Consider the following 22,105-nt stretch of genomic DNA (forward strand, 5'->3'; position numbering starts at 1 on the left):
TCCTACGCCAACTGGAAAGCTGAATGACTCATTACCCAGTTGAATAATTCTTGAACGTCAGCCAAACAGCCTTTTTTTTCCCTTATAAAACTGCGGATGCTGGAAATCCAAAACAAAAACAGAAACAGAAATACCTGGAAAAACTCAGCAGGTCTGGCAGCATCGGCGGAGAAGAGCACAGTTGACGTTTTGCGTCCTCATGGCCCTTCAACAGAACTAAGTAAAAATAGGAAAGGGGTGAAATATAAGCTGGTTTAAGTGGTGGGGGTGGGGGGGGTGGTGGTGGTTTGTTGGGACAAGCAGCCAATGGAAGGTGGAGATAACCAAAAGCCTTTTTTTCTTCCCATTTTCAATATTTTTATCTCTGATTATGTGAAATGTTCAAAGGAAATGACAAGAAAGGTTTTTTTTAATGTCCTGATGATTATTCTGCAGGTTTGTATATACCAACATCCTGGAGATTGACCTTCAGCCCCTGGAGACTCCAGGCCAATCCTGGAGGGTTGGGAACCCTAGCTAGCAGAGGTGATGGGATGAACGGCCTCCTGCATTGAGTTTTCTATGCACTGACTGTACTCAACTAGCCAGTGCTTGCAAATCTGTGTCCAACAATCGATGTGATTCTGCAATTGGACAACACTTGCTAAACAATCCCGAATGCGTTATGAATTACACTGACAACCAATTTAAGATCATCAGTCGGGCCCGCAGTATAGCTCACTTACACATGTTAAATGCTACATATATTCACACACAGGACTCTGTCCCACACATTGCACCTTTCTCAACTAAACAAAAGTTGGAGAACAGCCATTCCCTGATTCATTCCCTAGGACAATTCCTTGACCAATAATAGTCGACCTGCGCGGTTTGAATTTAAACAAAAGCTTGGCAGCTAACTGTTTCCTGGTGCATTCTCCATCGTAATGCCTCTATCAATCAGAGTCCAATTGCCAACCAATCAGCAACCTCTTCTTATGCTGTAGAAATTGTTAATTAAAGCTAAGTACAGCGGATGCTGGAGATCTGAAATTAAAAACAGAAAGTGTCAGAAAGACTCAGCAGGTCTCGCAGCCCCTGTGGAGAGAGGGAAAAAACCAGAATTAACGTTTCGAGTCCCTCCTTTGGAACGATAAATTGTTGCTCCCTTTGGGATTTGGCATTCTTGCTAATCTGTCCTGATCTGTGCAAGACGGGAAGCTTCGACAACAAGTCTCTTCCCCCACCCTCCCAACCCCACCCCGGCAATGCTCAGTATTAAAAGAGGGCAGAGGAAGGATGGGTAAAGGGGAATGGGTGGAATGGACTCTGAGTTGATGAGCTAGCAGAGGTATGATGGGACGAATGGCCTCCAGTTGTGGGGATTTCTAGGGCTGTTTCAATTGGGGGCAGTGCTGTGTTTAATTGTTGAGTTGACAGGCTATTAAAATAAACACGTAATGAGCAGGAAAATAAAGTGGAGGCTAAAAAAGGGCGGGTTTAGTGCCCAGCTATAATGTACAAGAGAGGGGGGGGGGGTGGCTGAGGAGCTTGACCTTCCCAAGATGGCGGCCGGCCCGGTGAGGGTAGGGGCTGTGATCGTCATCATCCAGGACGTGACGCGAGCCAGCTTCCGGCCCCTGGGAAACCCCGTTATATCCGGGTCCCCGCGTAGGCCTTCCTTCTTTTCCACGCTAGCGAGTCCACGCTAAAGATGCCTGTGAGTGTCGGCGGCACGGAGGGAGAGGGGCGTTGGGGAGGAAAAAGCCCACCGAGCGGTCCCCCCCCTCCCTTCCCGCCAAGGAGGGAAGGGTGGAGGAGAGTACGCGGGCGGACAGTGGAGGCGGGGGTTAAAACGCTTTAATTTGAAAACCAAAGTCCCTCGCCTGATCGAACGACGGGTGGAAAAGATGGCGGCGGTCGCTGCCTTTCCGAACGGCCGCTCTGGGGCCGCGCGAGGCTGCTGCCCCTGCCACCACCCCCCCTCCCGTTGCCCCTGGCAGCTGGGAGCGTGAGGCTGTTCTCTCCTTTATTCCCCCCAGTTTCTCCGGCCAATCCCCGTTCTCCCCCATTCCGTTACTCGGGGCAACGCCGCGCGCGAGCCCGAGGGGGAATCGGCGGCCGCCTGTCAATCAAACCCCGTCGTCTCCCTGGGCAACGCGACCAGTCCCCCGAGGTTTTTTTTTGGGGGGGGGTGGTGGTTTGTGAGGGGGAAGCGAGTGGCGGCCGCCCGTCAATCAAACAGACCCCCTGCAGCGCCGTCTCCCGGGGCGACTCCACCAGGGTGGTGGTGGCGGCAGCAGCCACCGCACGCCCGTCCGCCCCCGGGTCCCTCCGCCCGCCTGTCCGATAGCCTCCTGTGCTCTGATTCATATGGCCAGGCATTTAATGTGTGGGCTGGGGGTGGAATTAAAGTGTTGCAAAAGGCCTGGCGCCAGAGGGGCATCAATCCCCGAGGAATTTGCAAGTTGGGCATTTGTTTTCAGCATCCTGCATCCTGTTTGCAGAAGGGCTTCGCAAACTGGGGCATTTACTATCCGCATCCTGTTTGCAGAAGGGCTTCGCAAACTGGGGCGTTTACTATCCGCATCCTGTTTGCAGAAGGGCTTCGCAAACTGGGGCATTTACTATCCGCATCCTGTTTGCAGAAGGGCTTCGCAAACTGGGGCATTTACTATCCGCATCCTGTTTGCAGAAGGGCTTTGCAAACTGGGGCATTTACTATCCGCATCCTGTTTGCAGAAGGGCTTTGCAAACTGGGGCATTTAGCTATCTGCATCCTGCACCCCGTTTGCATTACAAGGATTGCAGATAAGCTGCTCCCTTTAAATTCCGGATTTATTAATCCTACTCAAATGCCACCAGCGGCTGTGATGGGATTTGACCCCAGGCCTCTGGGTTGCTGAGCCAGTGACATTAACGCCATGCCATCATCTTCCCCCTAACTTCATGCTTTGCCTTTCACCACCTTGACGCATCCCCAGAGCTTTGTAGCCAATGAAAGTACTTATTTTATTGTGAAGTGTAGGCACCGTTATGATGTAGGAAGTGTGTGGCATTTGGGTTGCGCACAGCAAGCTCTCTCAAATGTGATAGTGAACAGATCAACTTTTGTTTTAAATGGAAGTTGTCAGTTGAGGGACACACATTGAGCTCAGGACACCACCACTCTTCCCGTATGAGGCTGTTGGATCTTTTACAACTGCCTGAGAAAGCAGACGGGGAAACCTCAGTTTAACGTCTCACCCATAAGACGGCAGCACGTGCACCCCCCCCCCCCCCCCCCCCCCCCCCCCGACCCCCACTCTGCTCCAGCCCTCCAAGTGTTGGCCTGGGTTATGGGCTCAAGTCTCTGGAGCGGGATCCGAACCCTTAAGGTCTCGTCAGAGGTGTTGCCCAAAACTGATATTGAATCTGCAGTTTGACGTTTGGGGGAAAAAGTGTTGATAGGATGGTCTGATTCGACGGCCCAGAAAGTAATGCTGCTCAATAACGTTGGGGAGACAGCTTTTGATTCTTGTGACAGGGTGATAAAAGGTTAAATTAGAGTCCAGTACCCCTCACATTGCCTACATGGAATTGCACTGGACAGTTACTTGTACAACAGTAACATTGTGTTGTTGAAGGACCTGTAAACACACACACTTCTCCTCTTGGCTCTCGTATGTGTGTTTCATTAGCTGCAACGCGTTTTGGGAAAGCGTGATATATATGAGAGGATTTTTTGCTTCTGCTGTGTTGCGGGATGAACGTCTCACAGGCTGAACCCTGATGTTTAAATGGTGCCGTGCACATTCCCTTAAGGCCGAGTGGCTGTTTGACAATCAGCCCCGTGTTCACCTGCTTCTGATCGCACATCTGACCGGGAGAGATTGCTCATCTCTGCTGCTGGGTTGACCGCTTCTGGGCAGAGTTGTTACCGTGACGATTTCTTTGGGGGAGAAGAGGAGGGGTGAGTGAAGGAGCTAATGGCTGGAGTGTGCAGGCTGATCGCCTGGTATTAGTGGGAGCACAAGTCACACTACCGGTGTATCAGTGTACATGTGCTCGGCACAGATTGACAAAACCTGGCTCTCAGTGAAGCTTAAATGGCTGTGTCCACATTCCCACCCTTGAGTAGCAGGGTGTCCACTAGGACTCTAACCCTCCATGAACCCTCTCTCTCACTCTCATTCCCTCACTCGCTTGTTTTCTTGCTCGCGCTCTCTGCATTTCAAAGGGGCCTGGGACAGTCGGTAGCTGAATTCTGGCCCCATGTGCGAGTGCTGCCGGTGTTATGTGAAGGACGGACTGTCGGGCTGCTGGGGGTGGATGGGAGGGGGAAGGAAAGTGAATAACGATCAGTAAGCTCACGCTCTTGTTTCTCTCGTCTCCAGCTGGCAAAAGATTTGTTGCATCCATCTCCCGAGGAGGAGAAGAGGAAACACAAGAAGAAGCGTCTGGTGCAAAGTCCCAACTCCTACTTCATGGATGTCAAGTGCCCTGGTGTGTATTTACCCCCCCAAAACTGCCCCCCACCCCGATTGAATGCGAAGGCTGGTGGCAGACTCTGCATTTTGCCAGTTCCACAGAGCATTTGAAATGAGCCTGCACCAGTCTCCTTCCCATTCTCTCGAGATTTAGACTACAGTCAGAAATCTGCCTTTAATTTGGCACTAACCAGTCATCCTATTCCAGCCCATGAAGGGGATGAGAGAAGGGTGTTAATGCAGTGGGAATTTAGAGGAAATTGTACCTGTCTTTGGAGTGTTTGATGGGGACGGTGTAGAGGGAGATTTACTCTGTATCTAACCCTGTGCTGTACCTGTCCTGGGAGTGTTTGATAGGGACAGTGTGGAGGGAGCTTTATTCTGTATCTAACCCCGTGCTGTACCTGTCCTGGGAGTGTTTGATGGGGACAGTGTAGAGGGAGCTTTACTCTGTATCTAACCCCGTGCTGTACCTGTCCTGGGAGTGTTTGATGGGGACAGTGTAGAGGGAGCTTTACTCTGTATCTAACCCCGTGCTGTACCTGTCCTGTGAGTGTTTGATGGGGACAGTGTAGAGGGAGATTTACTCTGTATCCCGTGCTGTGCCTGTCCTGGGAATTCTTGTTACTGGAAGTAGGTATGTGAAATTTTCCACAACTCTCATTATCTCCCTTACAATTTAGAATAAAAGTTAGATGAGTTTTGTTTGCATTTGACATCTTCCCTTTTTAAATACTCGTTTTCTGATCAGTTTTGAAAGGTGCCTCTTCCCATCTGTTCCTGATTTTTATATTGCTGTTTCTAAGGTTGCTACAAAATCACTACTGTGTTCAGCCATGCACAGACAGTAGTGCTGTGTGTTGGATGCTCCACCGTACTCTGCCAGCCCACCGGAGGAAAGGCCAGGTTAACAGAAGGTGAGTGCTGCTTGCCTGGCATTCTGACGTGCTTTACATCTTCCTGCCCCCGGTTCGGTTCACTTCCAGAAACCTCTCAGTAAACTGACTGAATGGGGTGTGCAGAAATGCCCTGGGCCGAGCTCTTTGCTGTGGTGACTAGTGTGAAGAGACAGGCGATCTTACTGGGAGCAGCTAGACTAGCGTTGACAGGCAGGGCCTATGTTCTGATTAGCTCTCCCCTTCTGAAGTGTTCCCAGCACCTCTTTTTTAACTTCCAGATTGACCAACAGAGCCCCCCGTCTCTCCCTCGCCCGTTGCCTCATTCTAAGCTCAGTATTCTTCTTCCGCATTCAAAACATCTCCTCTGAGCCCTGAGAACAGTGGAACTCTCTCAGGCTTCCCTCCCTCCAGCAGCCCAAAGGCTTTTAGATACAGTGGCGCTGTTTGACTCACCTGCAAAACAAAAAAGATGTCCTTCAGCCTTGCACCTGATCTCTTGATCTGGGAGCATGAAGTTAGGGGAGAGCCCAAAGAAGCAAAAATGTTGAGAGTGAGTGTGCGTGGAACATTGTTAACGTCCAAGTGGCAAATGTGTGGACATCCTGGAGTTCCTTGTGTCCATGTGTTGGGAACTGATCTGGCCGTTGTTCTCTCTCTCTCTCTTCTCTTTCCCCCCCAAACACACACACACACACACACACACACACACACACACACACACACACACGTGATTGGACAGCCTGATATATTCCCAGGTGCTTCACCCCCATTGGCGTTTATACCTTTGAATCACAGTCTTTTGACACTGACCGGGAACCTAGTGTAGGGGAGGGGGTTTTGTAGAGGCTGATTGTGAGGGAGAGCCAGACATTGGGTTAGATTGGAGCCTGGGATCCAAAGTTGAGCAAGAGTTCAGGTGTCCAAAGCCAGTGGCCATAGGTTATGGGTCACAGCACAGAAGGAGGCCATTCGGCCCACTGTGTTTGTGCTGGCTTGCTGCAAGAGCAACTCGCTTAGTCCCGCTACCCCCTGCCTTTTCTCCAGTAGCTCTGCAAACTTCCTCTTCAGTTAATTCTCCAATTCCCCTTTTGAAAGTCATGATTGAACCTGCCTCCACCACACTCTCAGGCAGCGCATTCCAGATGGTAGCCACTCCCCGTGTAAAAGTTTTCCCTCGTGTTGCCATTGGTTCTTTCTTCCATTCATCTTAATTCAGTGTCCTCTGGTTCTCAACTTCCATCAAAAGTTTCTCCCTGTCTACGGTGCTCCAGACCCCTCGTGATTTTGAACACCTCTATTGCACCTTCTCTCCTCAGTGAAGAACAGCCCCAGCTTCGCCAGTCTTTCCACAGAACTGAAGCACCTTGTCCCTGGAACCATTCTGGTGAATCTTTCCCCCCCACTCTCTCCAACGTCCTTTCTACAGTGCAGGGCACAATATTCAATACTCCAGCTGAGACCAAACCAACCAGTGTTATATACGGCTTCATTACTTCCTTGCTTCTGTACTCCCTGTCCCTATTTATAAAGCCCAGGGTGCCTTAAGCTTTATTAACTGCTTTCTCCACCTGCCCTCTTCAGTTTGTGCCCCAGGACCCCTCTGACCCGACACGATAGCCATTAATAAATCTGGCGGAGAAACCTCTTTACCTGGAGAGTGGTGGTGGTGGGAGGGGGGGCGGGGGTGAATGTGGGACTTGCTCCTGCTGGGAGTGGGCAAGGTGAATAGTGACGATGCATTGAAAGGGGTGGGGGTGGAGCGGTTGAGGGGGGGAAGCTGGATAAACACAAGGGAGTAAGAAAGTATGGTGATAAAAGTGGATTATGCTGATGCGAGGTCAGGCAGAAGAGGCTCGTGTGAAGCGTGGGTGCTGGCACAAACCAGGTGGGCTGAACGGCCTGTTTCTGTGCTGTATGTACCATGCCCTGTAAACGCGCCCTCATGCATTTTGACTGCACTCCAAGGCGGTGTGTTTTTCATTGTTCTCTCCTCTCTCTCTCTCCCTCCCTCTCTCTCTCTGCAGGCTGTTCCTTCAGAAGAAAGCAGCACTAAAAATGAAAGTTGGCATTTGAGGATGGGTGAGACCTCACACAGCCGGGCTCCTGGAGTCTGGCTGAGGGACACTGATTCACTTCCTTGGGATCTGGATGGCAGCATGGGAGAGATAGAACTGGGGGAAAGAGGGAGGGTGTCAGTGACCTGAAGCCTTGCTCATCTGCTGGATGAGCTTTTGTTTTTTGTTTATTGTTTTTGGACCCTTTTGCTGGTATTGAGTTATTTGTTAGAACTGTCAAATAAAATGACATTACATATTGATTTTTTTTTAACCTGTGGCTTATTTATAGTGTTGGAATTCTCCACAGCAAGGTTTGTACGGCTGACACATGCGTGGCTTAGGGCACGTGCAACGCTGCCTGTCTGCTTTGTTTTGATGCCTGGGGGCAGGGAAGGTGTGTCTGCCCCCATTCCCCAACTCCTGCTGTTGAACGTTAGCGTACAAATTTAAAAAGTCTTGGCTTAAGTGTCAGCTGGTGGCTCCGAGTGCGGCCCGTTGGGCTTCTGAGTCTGATGGTCACAGGTTCGGGTCCCGCAACAGAAACCTGAGAAACGGGAACAATTCCCAAAAGGGTTTCGATAAGGTAGACGGAGACAAGACGTTTCCACTCCTGGAACTGTTTGTTTGGGGGGGGGGGGCGGCGGCGTGGCGGCGGCATCAGTACAGGAGAGTCACTGATAAATCCAATGGGGAATTCAGGAGAAATGCCTTTACCCAGAATGGGGGGGGGGGGAGGGAGGGAGAGTGTGGGACACGCTCCCGTTGGGGGGAGAGTGTGGGACGCAGAGATGGATTGAAGGGGGGTGAAGCTGGGTAAACACGGGGGAGAAAGGAATATAAGGATATGTTGATTTGGGGCGGGTGGGGGGGGAGATGAAGAGGGAGGTGGGAAGAGTATTGTGTGGAGCAGAAACACCATTTTGTGTGCACTGGCACTTTTACTGGAGATGCAACATGAATGCCCCAGTGCACATATTTGCTGTTTCTTACCACGTGCTTTGAACCCGGTGGGTGCTGGTGGACGTGGAGCCATCGCATCTCACACAGTGCCCCCCCCCCCCCGCACACGCGCACACACACACACACACACACTCCCTTGGACTCTCCAGCTGCAGTTAACACGATCTGGGGTGGGAATCCTAACCCTTTAACCCCCTTTTTAGCTCAGAGGTGCTGAAACCTGCTAACGCAGCACAATGCCTAGGGAAACTGTATCGTGATTTTGGGGGGGGGGTGCTGGAGAGAGGGTAAGGGGGTGACTGCAAGGATGGTACTTTTTATTTTGGCCCACCGGACTGTGTGCCTAGTGAGCTGCTTGCCTGTGGCAGTTGTATGCACTGAATGAGAATGAGCACAGACCACGCGTCTCCTGAATCTGGGCTCTTGGGACTGAAATGCACTAAGCTGCTGCATAGAATTGCAAGATCTCAATGTGTGCGTCCACGTTAAATACCCAACAGCAGCCCTTGTAATACTGCTGTTTAGATAGGAAAGTGCCCACATTCATAAGGGTCTACTAGGAGTGCCACGCTGACCAGTCAGAACTCTATCTCAGCGCCAGGGGTTACACTACACGGCAAAGGTTACCCAAACTTGGATTGCATCCCCTGGATTTAGGGGATGGTCATAAGCAGAGAGAAGTGATTCCCGCTGACTGGAGAGTCTAGGACTAGGGGGCAGAGTCTCAAAACTCGAGCCAGACCTTTCAGCAGTGAAATTAGGAAACACTTTGACACACACACACACACACACGGTGGTAGAAGTTTGGAACTCTCCTGCAAATGGCAATTGATGATCAGTCAACTGCTTTTTTTAAAAAAAAATCAATATTGAGATTTTAAAATTGTCGATCAAGAAATTTAGATTTCAGGTGGAGGGGGTGAAAGATGAGTAGATGGAGTTAGGGCACAGATCAGCCATGATTTCATTGAGGGGCTGAATGGCCTCCTGCTTCTGTTTGAGTTAGGAGTCAACCACATGGCTGTGGGTCTGCAGTGACATGTAGACCAGCAGATTTCCTTCTCTAAAGTGGCACTAGTGAACCAGATGGGTTTTTACAATTGATAGTTGTCATGGTCAGCGTTACCTGGCTTTCAACTCCAGATTTTACTAATTGAGTTTAAATTCCACCCCAGCTGCTGCGGTGGGATTGGAACCAGCGTCCTCACGGCATTTAGCCTGGGGTCCCTGGATTACGAGGTGCAGTGACATTACCGCTGTGCCATTGCCACTCCCTCGGTGTCTGCCTCTGTTTTGTGATGAGTACTAACTCGGGTGCTGTCTGGGATCAGCTACCTCTTGGGCAGGTGGGGGGTGGGGGGGTGGGGGTGTGGGGGGGGGTTGGACCCGAGAGCTTCCCAGCTCAGCTAATCCTCAGCGTGAGCTTACCGGGAGCAGTTCCCAGAAGGCTTGCTGCCACCACTTCCCCACGGCAGGTAAGGGTGGCTGAGACTTCATAGCCCACAAGTGAATTCATTTAAGAAGCGCTTAGTGTTTCCTTGCCGGTCAGCGTCAAACAGGCTAGCTTTAACAGGCGATACTCCCTCTTGAGGGGTGTGTACTCCAACACTGTAAAGACAAAATACCCTCTAAGGGTAGGGGAGTGTGGGTGGGGGGGGGGGGGGGGCAGAATCTAAATATTAGACCCAGACCTTTCAGGAGCGAGATTAGCAGACACTCCGACACGCAAAGAGTGGTGCAAGTTTGGAACTCTCCTCTGCAAATGGCAATTAACCCTAGGTGAGTTGTTAATTTTAAATCTGAGATTGATCAGATATTTATTAACCTAGTCCTAGACCCACTCCCCTGACCAACAGAAATAGTTGCTCTCTATCCACCCCTTCAAAAACCTCAATCACGTCAGCCCTTAACCTTCGAAATTCCAATGGAGACCATCTTAATTTGTGTAATCTCTCCCCTGTAATTCAACCCTTGGAGTACAGGTACCATCCTGGTGAATCTTTATTGACCAAAGGCATTAAAAGATGCGGGTTAACAGTGGGTTTATTTTCTTTCGTGGGATGTGGGTGTCAGTTGCCTGCCCCCTAATTGCCCCTTGAACCGAGTGGTCTCGCTCAGTCGTTTCAGGGGGGGCAGTTAAGAGTCAACCACATGGTTGTGGGTCTGGAGTCACGTGTAGGCCTGACCGGGTGAGGAAGCAGATTTCCTTCACTAAAGGGCATTAGTGAGCCAGATGGGTTTTTTAAAAAAAAAATTAATGGTAGTTTCACGGATACCATTACTGAGACCAGCATTTAATTCCAGATTTATTAATGGAATTCTAATTCTACCTGCAATGATGAGATTTGAACCTGTGTTCCCAGACCATTAGTCTAGGCCTTTGAATTAGTAGTCCAGCATCATTACCACTACACCACCATCTCTAAAATCACTCCATGTGGGAATTAAGTCACAAGTCAGCCATGATCCCATTGAGTAGCAGGTTCAAGGGACTGAGTGGCCTCCTGCTCCTATGTAATAGGCTCAATGGGCTGTTTCCCTACCTATGTAACTAACCTGAGGGCAGAATGGCCTCCTGGGCATCTCTGAGCAGCAGAGGGATCTGTGGGGCAGCTAGCTCAAGAGACCCCTTGAAAAAGAGGGGTGTAGGAACTGGAAGAAGATCGGGGTACACAACAATCAGGATGGCAACTTGCCCTGCTTTAGGTTTGCAATTGTCCTGTGCTGTGCAGCCATTTTGTAATGGTATAAAGACAAAGAGAACAGATGCTGTCCACCAGGGAAAGGGTAACCTGATAGAAGATTATCGTGTGGTGGAATTTTAAGCCTTGGTATCTCATTTTGACCCTGAGCTGTGCCTCCAACCCCCTGTCCTTTCCATCACAAAGAATGCCTGCTTCTAGCTCTGCAGAATCACCCTTCTGAATACCACACCTTTGCTATCTCCAGACCTGACCATTCCAAAGCTCTCCTGCTCGGCCTACCATCTCCCACACTGCAAACCTCAATTAATCCAAAATTCTGCCGCCCATATGCACCCAAGTTCCATACACCATCTCCAACGAGAGAATCTAACCATCCCGCCTCACCATTCAGTGATGTTAGCATCGCTGGATCCCCCACTGTCAACCCCTGGTGGGGAGGAGGGGGGAGGGGGGGGGGGTGTTACCATTGACCAGAGACTGAACTGGACCAGCCATATAAATACTGTGGCGACAAGATCGGGCTGGGAATTCTGCAGAGAATAGCTTACATCCTGACTACCCAAAGTCTATCCACCATCCACAAGGCACAAGTCAGGAGTGTGATGGGATACTCCCCACTTGCCTGGATGAATGCAGCTCCCACAACACTCAAGAAGCTTGACACCATCCAGGACAAAGCAGCCTCACTTGATCGGCACCCCAACCACAAACATTCACTCCCTCCACCACCGACGCACAGTAGCAGCAGTGTGTGTACCATCTACAAGATGCACTGCAGCAACTCACCAAGGCTCCTTCGACAGCACCTTCCAAACCCACGACCACCACCATCTAGAAGAACAAGGGCAGCAGACACATGGGGAACACCACCACCTGCAAGTTCCCCTCCGAGCCACTCACCATCCTGACTTGGAAATATACCGGCCGTTCCTTCACTGTCGCTGGGTCAAACTCCCTCCCTAACAGCACGGTGGGTGTACCTACACCACAGGGACTGCAGCGGCTCACCCACCACCTTCTCAAGGGGGCAATTAGGGATGGGCAAAAAATACCGAGCTAATCCCATGAAAGAATAGAAAAAAGCACCACTTACAAGGCACAAGTCAGGATTGTGCTGGAATACTCTCCACTTGCCTGGATAGGAGCGGCTCTGACAACAGCGAAGAGGCTCCAGATCACCCAGGAGAAAGCAACCCGCTGGTTCGGCAACCCATCCACCGCATTCCATTTACTCCCTCTACAGGTAAGGCATCGATGTGTGTGAATATTGTGAAAGATCAGGGTTAGGCTTGGCTGTGATGCTTTCTTCAGTCAAACAGCTTTCCAACACTTATTGCCTCAAGACTGGAGAGTTACTGCTGTGTAGAAGTCCAATTCTAGAGTCAGGACCTGCATGTAGGAGGGAAAATGCATTTTAATCTTATCAGATATTGGCAGCCTTGCAATACCATGAATGTGCCACCAGATGGCACTGGGTGTCCAATAGGCTGGACTCATTGTTAAAACATCTCACTGCATCTGTTGATTGGTTGAAGGCTTCTCAATGCTGACTGGGTATCCTAATTCAAATTCAATACAGCAGTCTCAACCTCCTTGACTTAACTGTTGGCCCAATGTACAAACACACCTAAAATTTAGCAAATTTCCAGCTGGGAAACTGAAATGTGACACTGGTGCTGCAGAGGGCGAGCTTCTGATTAAAGCACTGTTGGGAGATTTACTCTGTATCTAACCCCGTGCTGTACCTGTCCTGGGAGTGTTTGATGGGGACAGTGTAGAGGGAGCTTTACTCTGTATCTAACCCCGTGCTGTACCTGTCCTGGGAGTGTTTGATGGGGACAGTGTAGAGGGAGCTTTACTCTGTATCTGACCCTGTGCTTTAACTGCCCTGGAAGATTTATTATTCATTCAGGAGTTGTGGGCTTCACTGGCTGGGCCAGCATCTATTGCCCATCCCTAGTTGCCCTTGAGAAGGTGAGCTGCCTTCTTGAACTGCTGCAGTCCAGGTTGTCGTGACTCACTGAGGAGAGTGCGCTGTAATAGCCAGCCCCACTATTCCCCGAACCACGACAATGTGAAAAGTGACCAAAGCACCAGATTGTCCAAATCCTACCTGACTGTTTAATTTAGGTTAACAGAATCCGAGCACCAGGTTTGTAAACTTAATAAGTAAATAACTGTTTATTGAACAAATTGTTGTTTAGCCGTGGAAAAGGAAAGAAATTGAACTGCTAATTTCTAACACTATAAATTAAACTCTACACCCTTCTTCAATCCCTATATGTATACACAAGACATATAAGATGCACAAATCATGGATTTTAAGGGTGGGATAAAACAGTTCAATAGCACCAACCCGGGGAACAGGAGTCGATGGGTTGGTTTTGATCAACATCTCCCAAATTCCTTTCAGTTCTTGTTGATGACACGAGGTGGTCGTCCAGCACTTTTAGTATTTCGTTCACTGGCTGAGAACTTGCTTTTCAGTGTCTCTAAGTGATTTTCCCCTTTGCCTCATGACAGGGGTTTTCAGAGAGGGAGAGTAGGTTATAAAGATATGAGGAGAAAAAAACCAGCTAGCTATTATTGTGGAATTACTGGAATCCTCACACAGAGGCGAAAGAGGTTTTAGGTCTTGTTCCTTTCAGGCTAGGAACTGTTCAGCTGCACTGCCCTCACACAAAACCTGATCACCTGGTCAGGAGCCAATTAAAATGTTGTTGTCAGGCAGCTCCCAGGGTCCAGGACTCCTTTCCAGCACCATCCTGTCTTTCATGGCACACTCTGTTCCAGGACTGCAACATTGTGTATACCTCTCATCCTGTTCTCGTGGACATGTCCTTTAAACTGCAGCCATTGTGATTCTAATCCACAGTCCAACAGAAAATAAAAAGATATGTTCCTTACTATGTGGTGTAGATACACACACAGTGCTGTTAGGAAGGGAGTTCCAGGATTTTGACTCAGTGACAATGAAGGAACGGCAATATATTTCCAAGTCAGGATGGTGAGTGACTTGGAGGGGAACTTCCAGGCGGTGGTATTCCCATCTATCTGCTGCCCTTGTCCTTCTAGATGGTAGTGATCGTGGGTTTGGAAGGCGCTGTCGAAGAAGCCTTGATGAATTCCTGCAGTGCATCTTGTAGATGGTACACACACACTGCTGCTACTGTGCGTCGGTGCTGGAGGGAGTGAATGTTTGTGGATGGGGTGCCGATCAAGTGGGGCTGCTTTGTCCTGGATGGTGTCAAGCTTGTTGAGTGTTGTGGAGGTGCATTCATCCATGCAAGTGGAGAAGTATTCCATCACACTCCTGACTTGTGCCTTGTAGATGGTGGACAGGCTTTGGGGAGTTAGTAGGTGAGTTACTCCCCGCAGGATTCCCAGCCTCTGACCTGCTCTTGTAGCCACAGTCTTTATATGGTTGGTCCAATTCAGTTTCTAGTCAATGGTAACCCCCAGGATGTTGATAGTGGGGGATTCCGTGATGATAATGCCATTGAACATAAAGGGGCGATGGTTGGATTCTCTCCTGTTGGAGATGGTCATTGCCTGGCACTTATGTGGTGCGAATGTTATTTGTCACTTGTCAGCCCAAGCCTGGATATTGTCCAGGTCTTGCTGCATTTGGACATGGACTGCTTCAGTATCTGAGGAGTTGTGAATGGTGCTGAACATTGTGCATTCATCAGCGAACATCCCCACTTCTGACCTTATGATGGAGGATGGTCATTGATGAAGCAGCTGAAGATGGTTGGGCTGAGGACACTACCCTGAGGAACTCCTGCAGTGATGTCCTGGAGCTGAGATGTCTGACCTGCAACCACCATCTTCCTTTATGCTAGGTATGACTCCAGTAGGCGGAGAGTTTTCCCTGATTCCCATAGACTCCAGTTTTACTAGGGCTGCCTTGATGTCAAGGGCAGTCACTCTCACCTCACCTTGGGAGTTTAGCTCTTTTGTCCATGTTTGAACCAAGACTGTAATGAGGTCAGGAGCTGCGTGGCTCTAGCGGAACCCAAATTGGGTGTCAGTGAGCAGGTTACAAGTACTGCTTGATAGCACTGTTGATGGCCCCTTTCATTACTTTACTGATGATCTAAAGTAGACTGATGGGGCGGTAATTGGCTGGGTTGGATTTGTCCGGCTTTTTTTGTACAGGACATATTTAGGTAATTTTCCATATAATTGGGTAGATGCCAGTGTTGTAGCTGTACTGGAACAGCTTGGCTAGGGGTCCAGCAAGTGTTTGATGGGGACAGTGTAGAGGGCGCTTTACTCTGTATCTAACCCCGTGCTGTACCTGTCCTGGGAATGTTTGATGGGCACAGTGTAGAGGGAGCTTTACTCTGTATCTAACTCCGTGCTGTACCTGTCCTGGGAGTGTTGATGGGGACAATGTAGAGGGAGCTTTACTCTGTATCTAACCCTGTGCTGTACCTGTCCTGGGAGTGTTTGATGGGGACAGTGTAGAGGGAGCTTTACTCTGTATCTAACACCATGCTGTACCTGTCCTGGGAGTGTTTGATGGGGACAGTGTAGAGGGAGCTTTAATCTGTATCTAACCCCGTGCTGTAGCTGTCCTGTGAGTGTTTGATGGGGACAGTGTAGAGGGAGCTTTACTCTGTATCTGACCCTGTGCTTTAACTGCCCTGGAAGATTTATTATTCATTCAGGAGTTGTGGGCTTCACTGGCTGGGCCAGCATCTATTGCCCATCCCTAGTTGCCCTTGAGAAGGTGAGCTGCCTTCTTGAACTGCTGCAGTCCAGGTTGTCGTGACTCACTGAGGAGAGTGCGCTGTAATAGCCAGCCCCACTATTCCCCGAACCACGACAATGTGAAAAGTGACCAAAGCACCAGATTGTCCAAATCCTACCTGACTGTTTAATTTAGGTTAACAGAATCCGAGCACCAGGTTTGTAAACTTAATAAGTAAATAACTGTTTATTGAACAAATTGTTGTTTAGCAGTGGAAAAGGAAAGAAATTGAACTGCTAATTTCTAACACTATAAATTAAACTCTACACCCTTCTTCAATCCCTATATGTATACACAAGACATATAAGATGCACAAATCATGGATTTTAAGGGTGGGATAAAACAGTTCAATAGCACCAACCCGGGGAACAGGAGTCGATGGGTTGGTTTTGATCAACATCTCCCAAATTCCTTTCAGTTCTTGTTGATGACACGAGGTGGTCGTCCAGCACTTTTAGTATTTCGTTCACTGGCTGAGAACTTGCTTTTCAGTGTCTCTAAGTGATTTTCCCCTTTGCCTCATGACAGGGGTTTTCAGAGAGGGAGAGTAGGTTATAAAGATATGAGGAGAAAAAAACCAGCTAGCTATTATTGTGGAATTACTGGAATCCTCACACAGAGGCGAAAGAGGTTTTAGGTCTTGTTCCTTTCAGGCTAGGAACTGTTCAGCTGCACTGCCCTCACACAAAACCTGATCACCTGGTCAGGAGCCAATTAAAATGTTGTTGTCAGGCAGCTCCCAGGGTCCAGGACTCCTTTCCAGCACCATCCTGTCTTTCATGGCACACTCTGTTCCAGGACTGCAACATTGTGTATACCTCTCATCCTGTTCTCGTGGACATGTCCTTTAAACTGCAGCCATTGTGATTCTAATCCACAGTCCAACAGAAAATAAAAAGATATGTTCCTTACTATGTGGTGTAGATACACACACAGTGCTGTTAGGAAGGGAGTTCCAGGATTTTGACTCAGTGACAATGAAGGAACGGCAATATATTTCCAAGTCAGGATGGTGAGTGACTTGGAGGGGAACTTCCAGGCGGTGGTATTCCCATCTATCTGCTGCCCTTGTCCTTCTAGATGGTAGTGATCGTGGGTTTGGAAGGCGCTGTCGAAGAAGCCTTGATGAATTCCTGCAGTGCATCTTGTAGATGGTACACACACACTGCTGCTACTGTGCGTCGGTGCTGGAGGGAGTGAATGTTTGTGGATGGGGTGCCGATCAAGTGGGGCTGCTTTGTCCTGGATGGTGTCAAGCTTGTTGAGTGTTGTGGAGGTGCATTCATCCATGCAAGTGGAGAAGTATTCCATCACACTCCTGACTTGTGCCTTGTAGATGGTGGACAGGCTTTGGGGAGTTAGTAGGTGAGTTACTCCCCGCAGGATTCCCAGCCTCTGACCTGCTCTTGTAGCCACAGTCTTTATATGGTTGGTCCAATTCAGTTTCTAGTCAATGGTAACCCCCAGGATGTTGATAGTGGGGGATTCCGTGATGATAATGCCATTGAACATAAAGGGGCGATGGTTGGATTCTCTCCTGTTGGAGATGGTCATTGCCTGGCACTTATGTGGTGCGAATGTTATTTGTCACTTGTCAGCCCAAGCCTGGATATTGTCCAGGTCTTGCTGCATTTGGACATGGACTGCTTCAGTATCTGAGGAGTTGTGAATGGTGCTGAACATTGTGCATTCATCAGCGAACATCCCCACTTCTGACCTTATGATGGAGGATGGTCATTGATGAAGCAGCTGAAGATGGTTGGGCTGAGGACACTACCCTGAGGAACTCCTGCAGTGATGTCCTGGAGCTGAGATGTCTGACCTGCAACCACCATCTTCCTTTATGCTAGGTATGACTCCAGTAGGCGGAGAGTTTTCCCTGATTCCCATAGACTCCAGTTTTACTAGGGCTGCCTTGATGTCAAGGGCAGTCACTCTCACCTCACCTTGGGAGTTTAGCTCTTTTGTCCATGTTTGAACCAAGACTGTAATGAGGTCAGGAGCTGCGTGGCTCTAGCGGAACCCAAATTGGGTGTCAGTGAGCAGGTTACAAGTACTGCTTGATAGCACTGTTGATGGCCCCTTTCATTACTTTACTGATGATCTAAAGTAGACTGATGGGGCGGTAATTGGCTGGGTTGGATTTGTCCGGCTTTTTTTGTACAGGACATATTTAGGTAATTTTCCATATAATTGGGTAGATGCCAGTGTTGTAGCTGTACTGGAACAGCTTGGCTAGGGGTCCAGCAAGTGTTTGATGGGGACAGTGTAGAGGGCGCTTTACTCTGTATCTAACCCCGTGCTGTACCTGTCCTGGGAATGTTTGATGGGCACAGTGTAGAGGGAGCTTTACTCTGTATCTAACCCCGTGCTGTACCTGTCCTGGGAGTGTTGATGGGGACAATGTAGAGGGAGCTTTACTCTGTATCTAACCCTGTGCTGTACCTGTCCTGGGAGTGTTTGATGGGGACAGTGTAGAGGGAGCTACACTCTGTATCTAACCCCGGGCTGTACCTGTCCTGGGAGTGTTGATGGGGACAATGTAGAGGGAGCTTTACTCTGTATCTAACCCCGTGCTGTACCTGTCCTGGGAGTGTTTGATGGGGACAGTGTAGAGGGAGCTTTACTCTGTATCTAACACCATGCTGTACCTGTCCTGGGAGTGTTTGATGGGGACAGTGTAGAGGGAGCTTTAATCTGTATCTAACCCCGTGCTGTAGCTGTCCTGTGAGTGTTTGATGGGGACAGTGTAGAGGGAGCTTTACTCTGTATCTGACCCTGTGCTTTAACTGCCCTGGAAGATTTATTATTCATTCAGGAGTTGTGGGCTTCACTGGCTGGGCCAGCATCTATTGCCCATCCCTAGTTGCCCTTGAGAAGGTGAGCTGCCTTCTTGAACTGCTGCAGTCCAGGTTGTCGTGACTCACTGAGGAGAGTGCGCTGTAATAGCCAGCCCCACTATTCCCCGAACCACGACAATGTGAAAAGTGACCAAAGCACCAGATTGTCCAAATCCTACCTGACTGTTTAATTTAGGTTAACAGAATCCGAGCACCAGGTTTGTAAACTTAATAAGTAAATAACTGTTTATTGAACAAATTGTTGTTTAGCAGTGGAAAAGGAAAGAAATTGAACTGCTAATTTCTAACACTATAAATTAAACTCTACACCCTTCTTCAATCCCTATATGTATACACAAGACATATAAGATGCACAAATCATGGATTTTAAGGGTGGGATAAAACAGTTCAATAGCACCAACCCGGGGAACAGGAGTCGATGGGTTGGTTTTGATCAACATCTCCCAAATTCCTTTCAGTTCTTGTTGATGACACGAGGTGGTCGTCCAGCACTTTTAGTATTTCGTTCACTGGCTGAGAACTTGCTTTTCAGTGTCTCTAAGTGATTTTCCCCTTTGCCTCATGACAGGGGTTTTCAGAGAGGGAGAGTAGGTTATAAAGATATGAGGAGAAAAAAACCAGCTAGCTATTATTGTGGAATTACTGGAATCCTCACACAGAGGCGAAAGAGGTTTTAGGTCTTGTTCCTTTCAGGCTAGGAACTGTTCAGCTGCACTGCCCTCACACAAAACCTGATCACCTGGTCAGGAGCCAATTAAAATGTTGTTGTCAGGCAGCTCCCAGGGTCCAGGACTCCTTTCCAGCACCATCCTGTCTTTCATGGCACACTCTGTTCCAGGACTGCAACATTGTGTATACCTCTCATCCTGTTCTCGTGGACATGTCCTTTAAACTGCAGCCATTGTGATTCTAATCCACAGTCCAACAGAAAATAAAAAGATATGTTCCTTACTATGTGGTGTAGATACACACACAGTGCTGTTAGGAAGGGAGTTCCAGGATTTTGACTCAGTGACAATGAAGGAACGGCAATATATTTCCAAGTCAGGATGGTGAGTGACTTGGAGGGGAACTTCCAGGCGGTGGTATTCCCATCTATCTGCTGCCCTTGTCCTTCTAGATGGTAGTGATCGTGGGTTTGGAAGGCGCTGTCGAAGAAGCCTTGATGAATTCCTGCAGTGCATCTTGTAGATGGTACACACACACTGCTGCTACTGTGCGTCGGTGCTGGAGGGAGTGAATGTTTGTGGATGGGGTGCCGATCAAGTGGGGCTGCTTTGTCCTGGATGGTGTCAAGCTTGTTGAGTGTTGTGGAGGTGCATTCATCCATGCAAGTGGAGAAGTATTCCATCACACTCCTGACTTGTGCCTTGTAGATGGTGGACAGGCTTTGGGGAGTTAGTAGGTGAGTTACTCCCCGCAGGATTCCCAGCCTCTGACCTGCTCTTGTAGCCACAGTCTTTATATGGTTGGTCCAATTCAGTTTCTAGTCAATGGTAACCCCCAGGATGTTGATAGTGGGGGATTCCGTGATGATAATGCCATTGAACATAAAGGGGCGATGGTTGGATTCTCTCCTGTTGGAGATGGTCATTGCCTGGCACTTATGTGGTGCGAATGTTATTTGTCACTTGTCAGCCCAAGCCTGGATATTGTCCAGGTCTTGCTGCATTTGGACATGGACTGCTTCAGTATCTGAGGAGTTGTGAATGGTGCTGAACATTGTGCATTCATCAGCGAACATCCCCACTTCTGACCTTATGATGGAGGATGGTCATTGATGAAGCAGCTGAAGATGGTTGGGCTGAGGACACTACCCTGAGGAACTCCTGCAGTGATGTCCTGGAGCTGAGATGTCTGACCTGCAACCACCATCTTCCTTTATGCTAGGTATGACTCCAGTAGGCGGAGAGTTTTCCCTGATTCCCATAGACTCCAGTTTTACTAGGGCTGCCTTGATGTCAAGGGCAGTCACTCTCACCTCACCTTGGGAGTTTAGCTCTTTTGTCCATGTTTGAACCAAGACTGTAATGAGGTCAGGAGCTGCGTGGCTCTAGCGGAACCCAAATTGGGTGTCAGTGAGCAGGTTACAAGTACTGCTTGATAGCACTGTTGATGGCCCCTTTCATTACTTTACTGATGATCTAAAGTAGACTGATGGGGCGGTAATTGGCTGGGTTGGATTTGTCCGGCTTTTTTTGTACAGGACATATTTAGGTAATTTTCCATATAATTGGGTAGATGCCAGTGTTGTAGCTGTACTGGAACAGCTTGGCTAGGGGTCCAGCAAGTGTTTGATGGGGACAGTGTAGAGGGCGCTTTACTCTGTATCTAACCCCGTGCTGTACCTGTCCTGGGAATGTTTGATGGGCACAGTGTAGAGGGAGCTTTACTCTGTATCTAACTCCGTGCTGTACCTGTCCTGGGAGTGTTGATGGGGACAATGTAGAGGGAGCTTTACTCTGTATCTAACCCTGTGCTGTACCTGTCCTGGGAGTGTTTGATGGGGACAGTGTAGAGGGAGCTTTACTCTGTATCTAACACCATGCTGTACCTGTCCTGGGAGTGTTTGATGGGGACAGTGTAGAGGGAGCTTTAATCTGTATCTAACCCCGTGCTGTAGCTGTCCTGTGAGTGTTTGATGGGGACAGTGTAGAGGGAGCTTTACTCTGTATCTGACCCTGTGCTTTAACTGCCCTGGAAGATTTATTATTCATTCAGGAGTTGTGGGCTTCACTGGCTGGGCCAGCATCTATTGCCCATCCCTAGTTGCCCTTGAGAAGGTGAGCTGCCTTCTTGAACTGCTGCAGTCCAGGTTGTCGTGACTCACTGAGGAGAGTGCGCTGTAATAGCCAGCCCCACTATTCCCCGAACCACGACAATGTGAAAAGTGACCAAAGCACCAGATTGTCCAAATCCTACCTGACTGTTTAATTTAGGTTAACAGAATCCGAGCACCAGGTTTGTAAACTTAATAAGTAAATAACTGTTTATTGAACAAATTGTTGTTTAGCAGTGGAAAAGGAAAGAAATTGAACTGCTAATTTCTAACACTATAAATTAAACTCTACACCCTTCTTCAATCCCTATATGTATACACAAGACATATAAGATGCACAAATCATGGATTTTAAGGGTGGGATAAAACAGTTCAATAGCACCAACCCGGGGAACAGGAGTCGATGGGTTGGTTTTGATCAACATCTCCCAAATTCCTTTCAGTTCTTGTTGATGACACGAGGTGGTCGTCCAGCACTTTTAGTATTTCGTTCACTGGCTGAGAACTTGCTTTTCAGTGTCTCTAAGTGATTTTCCCCTTTGCCTCATGACAGGGGTTTTCAGAGAGGGAGAGTAGGTTATAAAGATATGAGGAGAAAAAAACCAGCTAGCTATTATTGTGGAATTACTGGAATCCT

The 22,105-nt window shown here is 48.8% G+C and overlaps 1 protein-coding gene across 1 annotated transcript; it reads left to right on the forward strand.

The window, feature by feature from the left end:
• Positions 1 to 1,596: 1,596 nt before the first annotated feature.
• Positions 1,597 to 7,664, forward strand: LOC121274382 (40S ribosomal protein S27). Its single transcript, XM_041181665.1, has 4 exons — positions 1,597 to 1,699; positions 4,356 to 4,464; positions 5,255 to 5,365; positions 7,372 to 7,664. The coding sequence occupies exons 1-4, from the start codon at positions 1,694 to 1,696 to the stop codon at positions 7,398 to 7,400; spliced, it is 255 nt and encodes an 84-aa protein (XP_041037599.1). The 5' UTR covers positions 1,597 to 1,693; the 3' UTR covers positions 7,401 to 7,664.
• The last annotated feature ends 14,441 nt before the right edge of the window (positions 7,665 to 22,105 follow it).

The sequence above is a fragment of the Carcharodon carcharias genome (assembly GCF_017639515.1).
Source record: "Carcharodon carcharias isolate sCarCar2 chromosome 36 unlocalized genomic scaffold, sCarCar2.pri SUPER_36_unloc_1, whole genome shotgun sequence".
Classification (NCBI taxonomy): Eukaryota; Metazoa; Chordata; class Chondrichthyes; order Lamniformes; family Lamnidae; genus Carcharodon; species Carcharodon carcharias.

What these genes read in the sequence shown, in the direction of transcription:
- LOC121274382 (XM_041181665.1), top strand. An exon ending in CATGGATGTCAAGTGCCCTG is followed by an intron (nt 4,465 to 5,254) that starts GTGTGTATTTAC and finishes GCTGTTTCTAAG; the next exon opens with GTTGCTACAAAATCACTACT. An exon ending in AAAGGCCAGGTTAACAGAAG is followed by an intron (nt 5,366 to 7,371) that starts GTGAGTGCTGCT and finishes CTCTCTCTGCAG; the next exon opens with GCTGTTCCTTCAGAAGAAAG.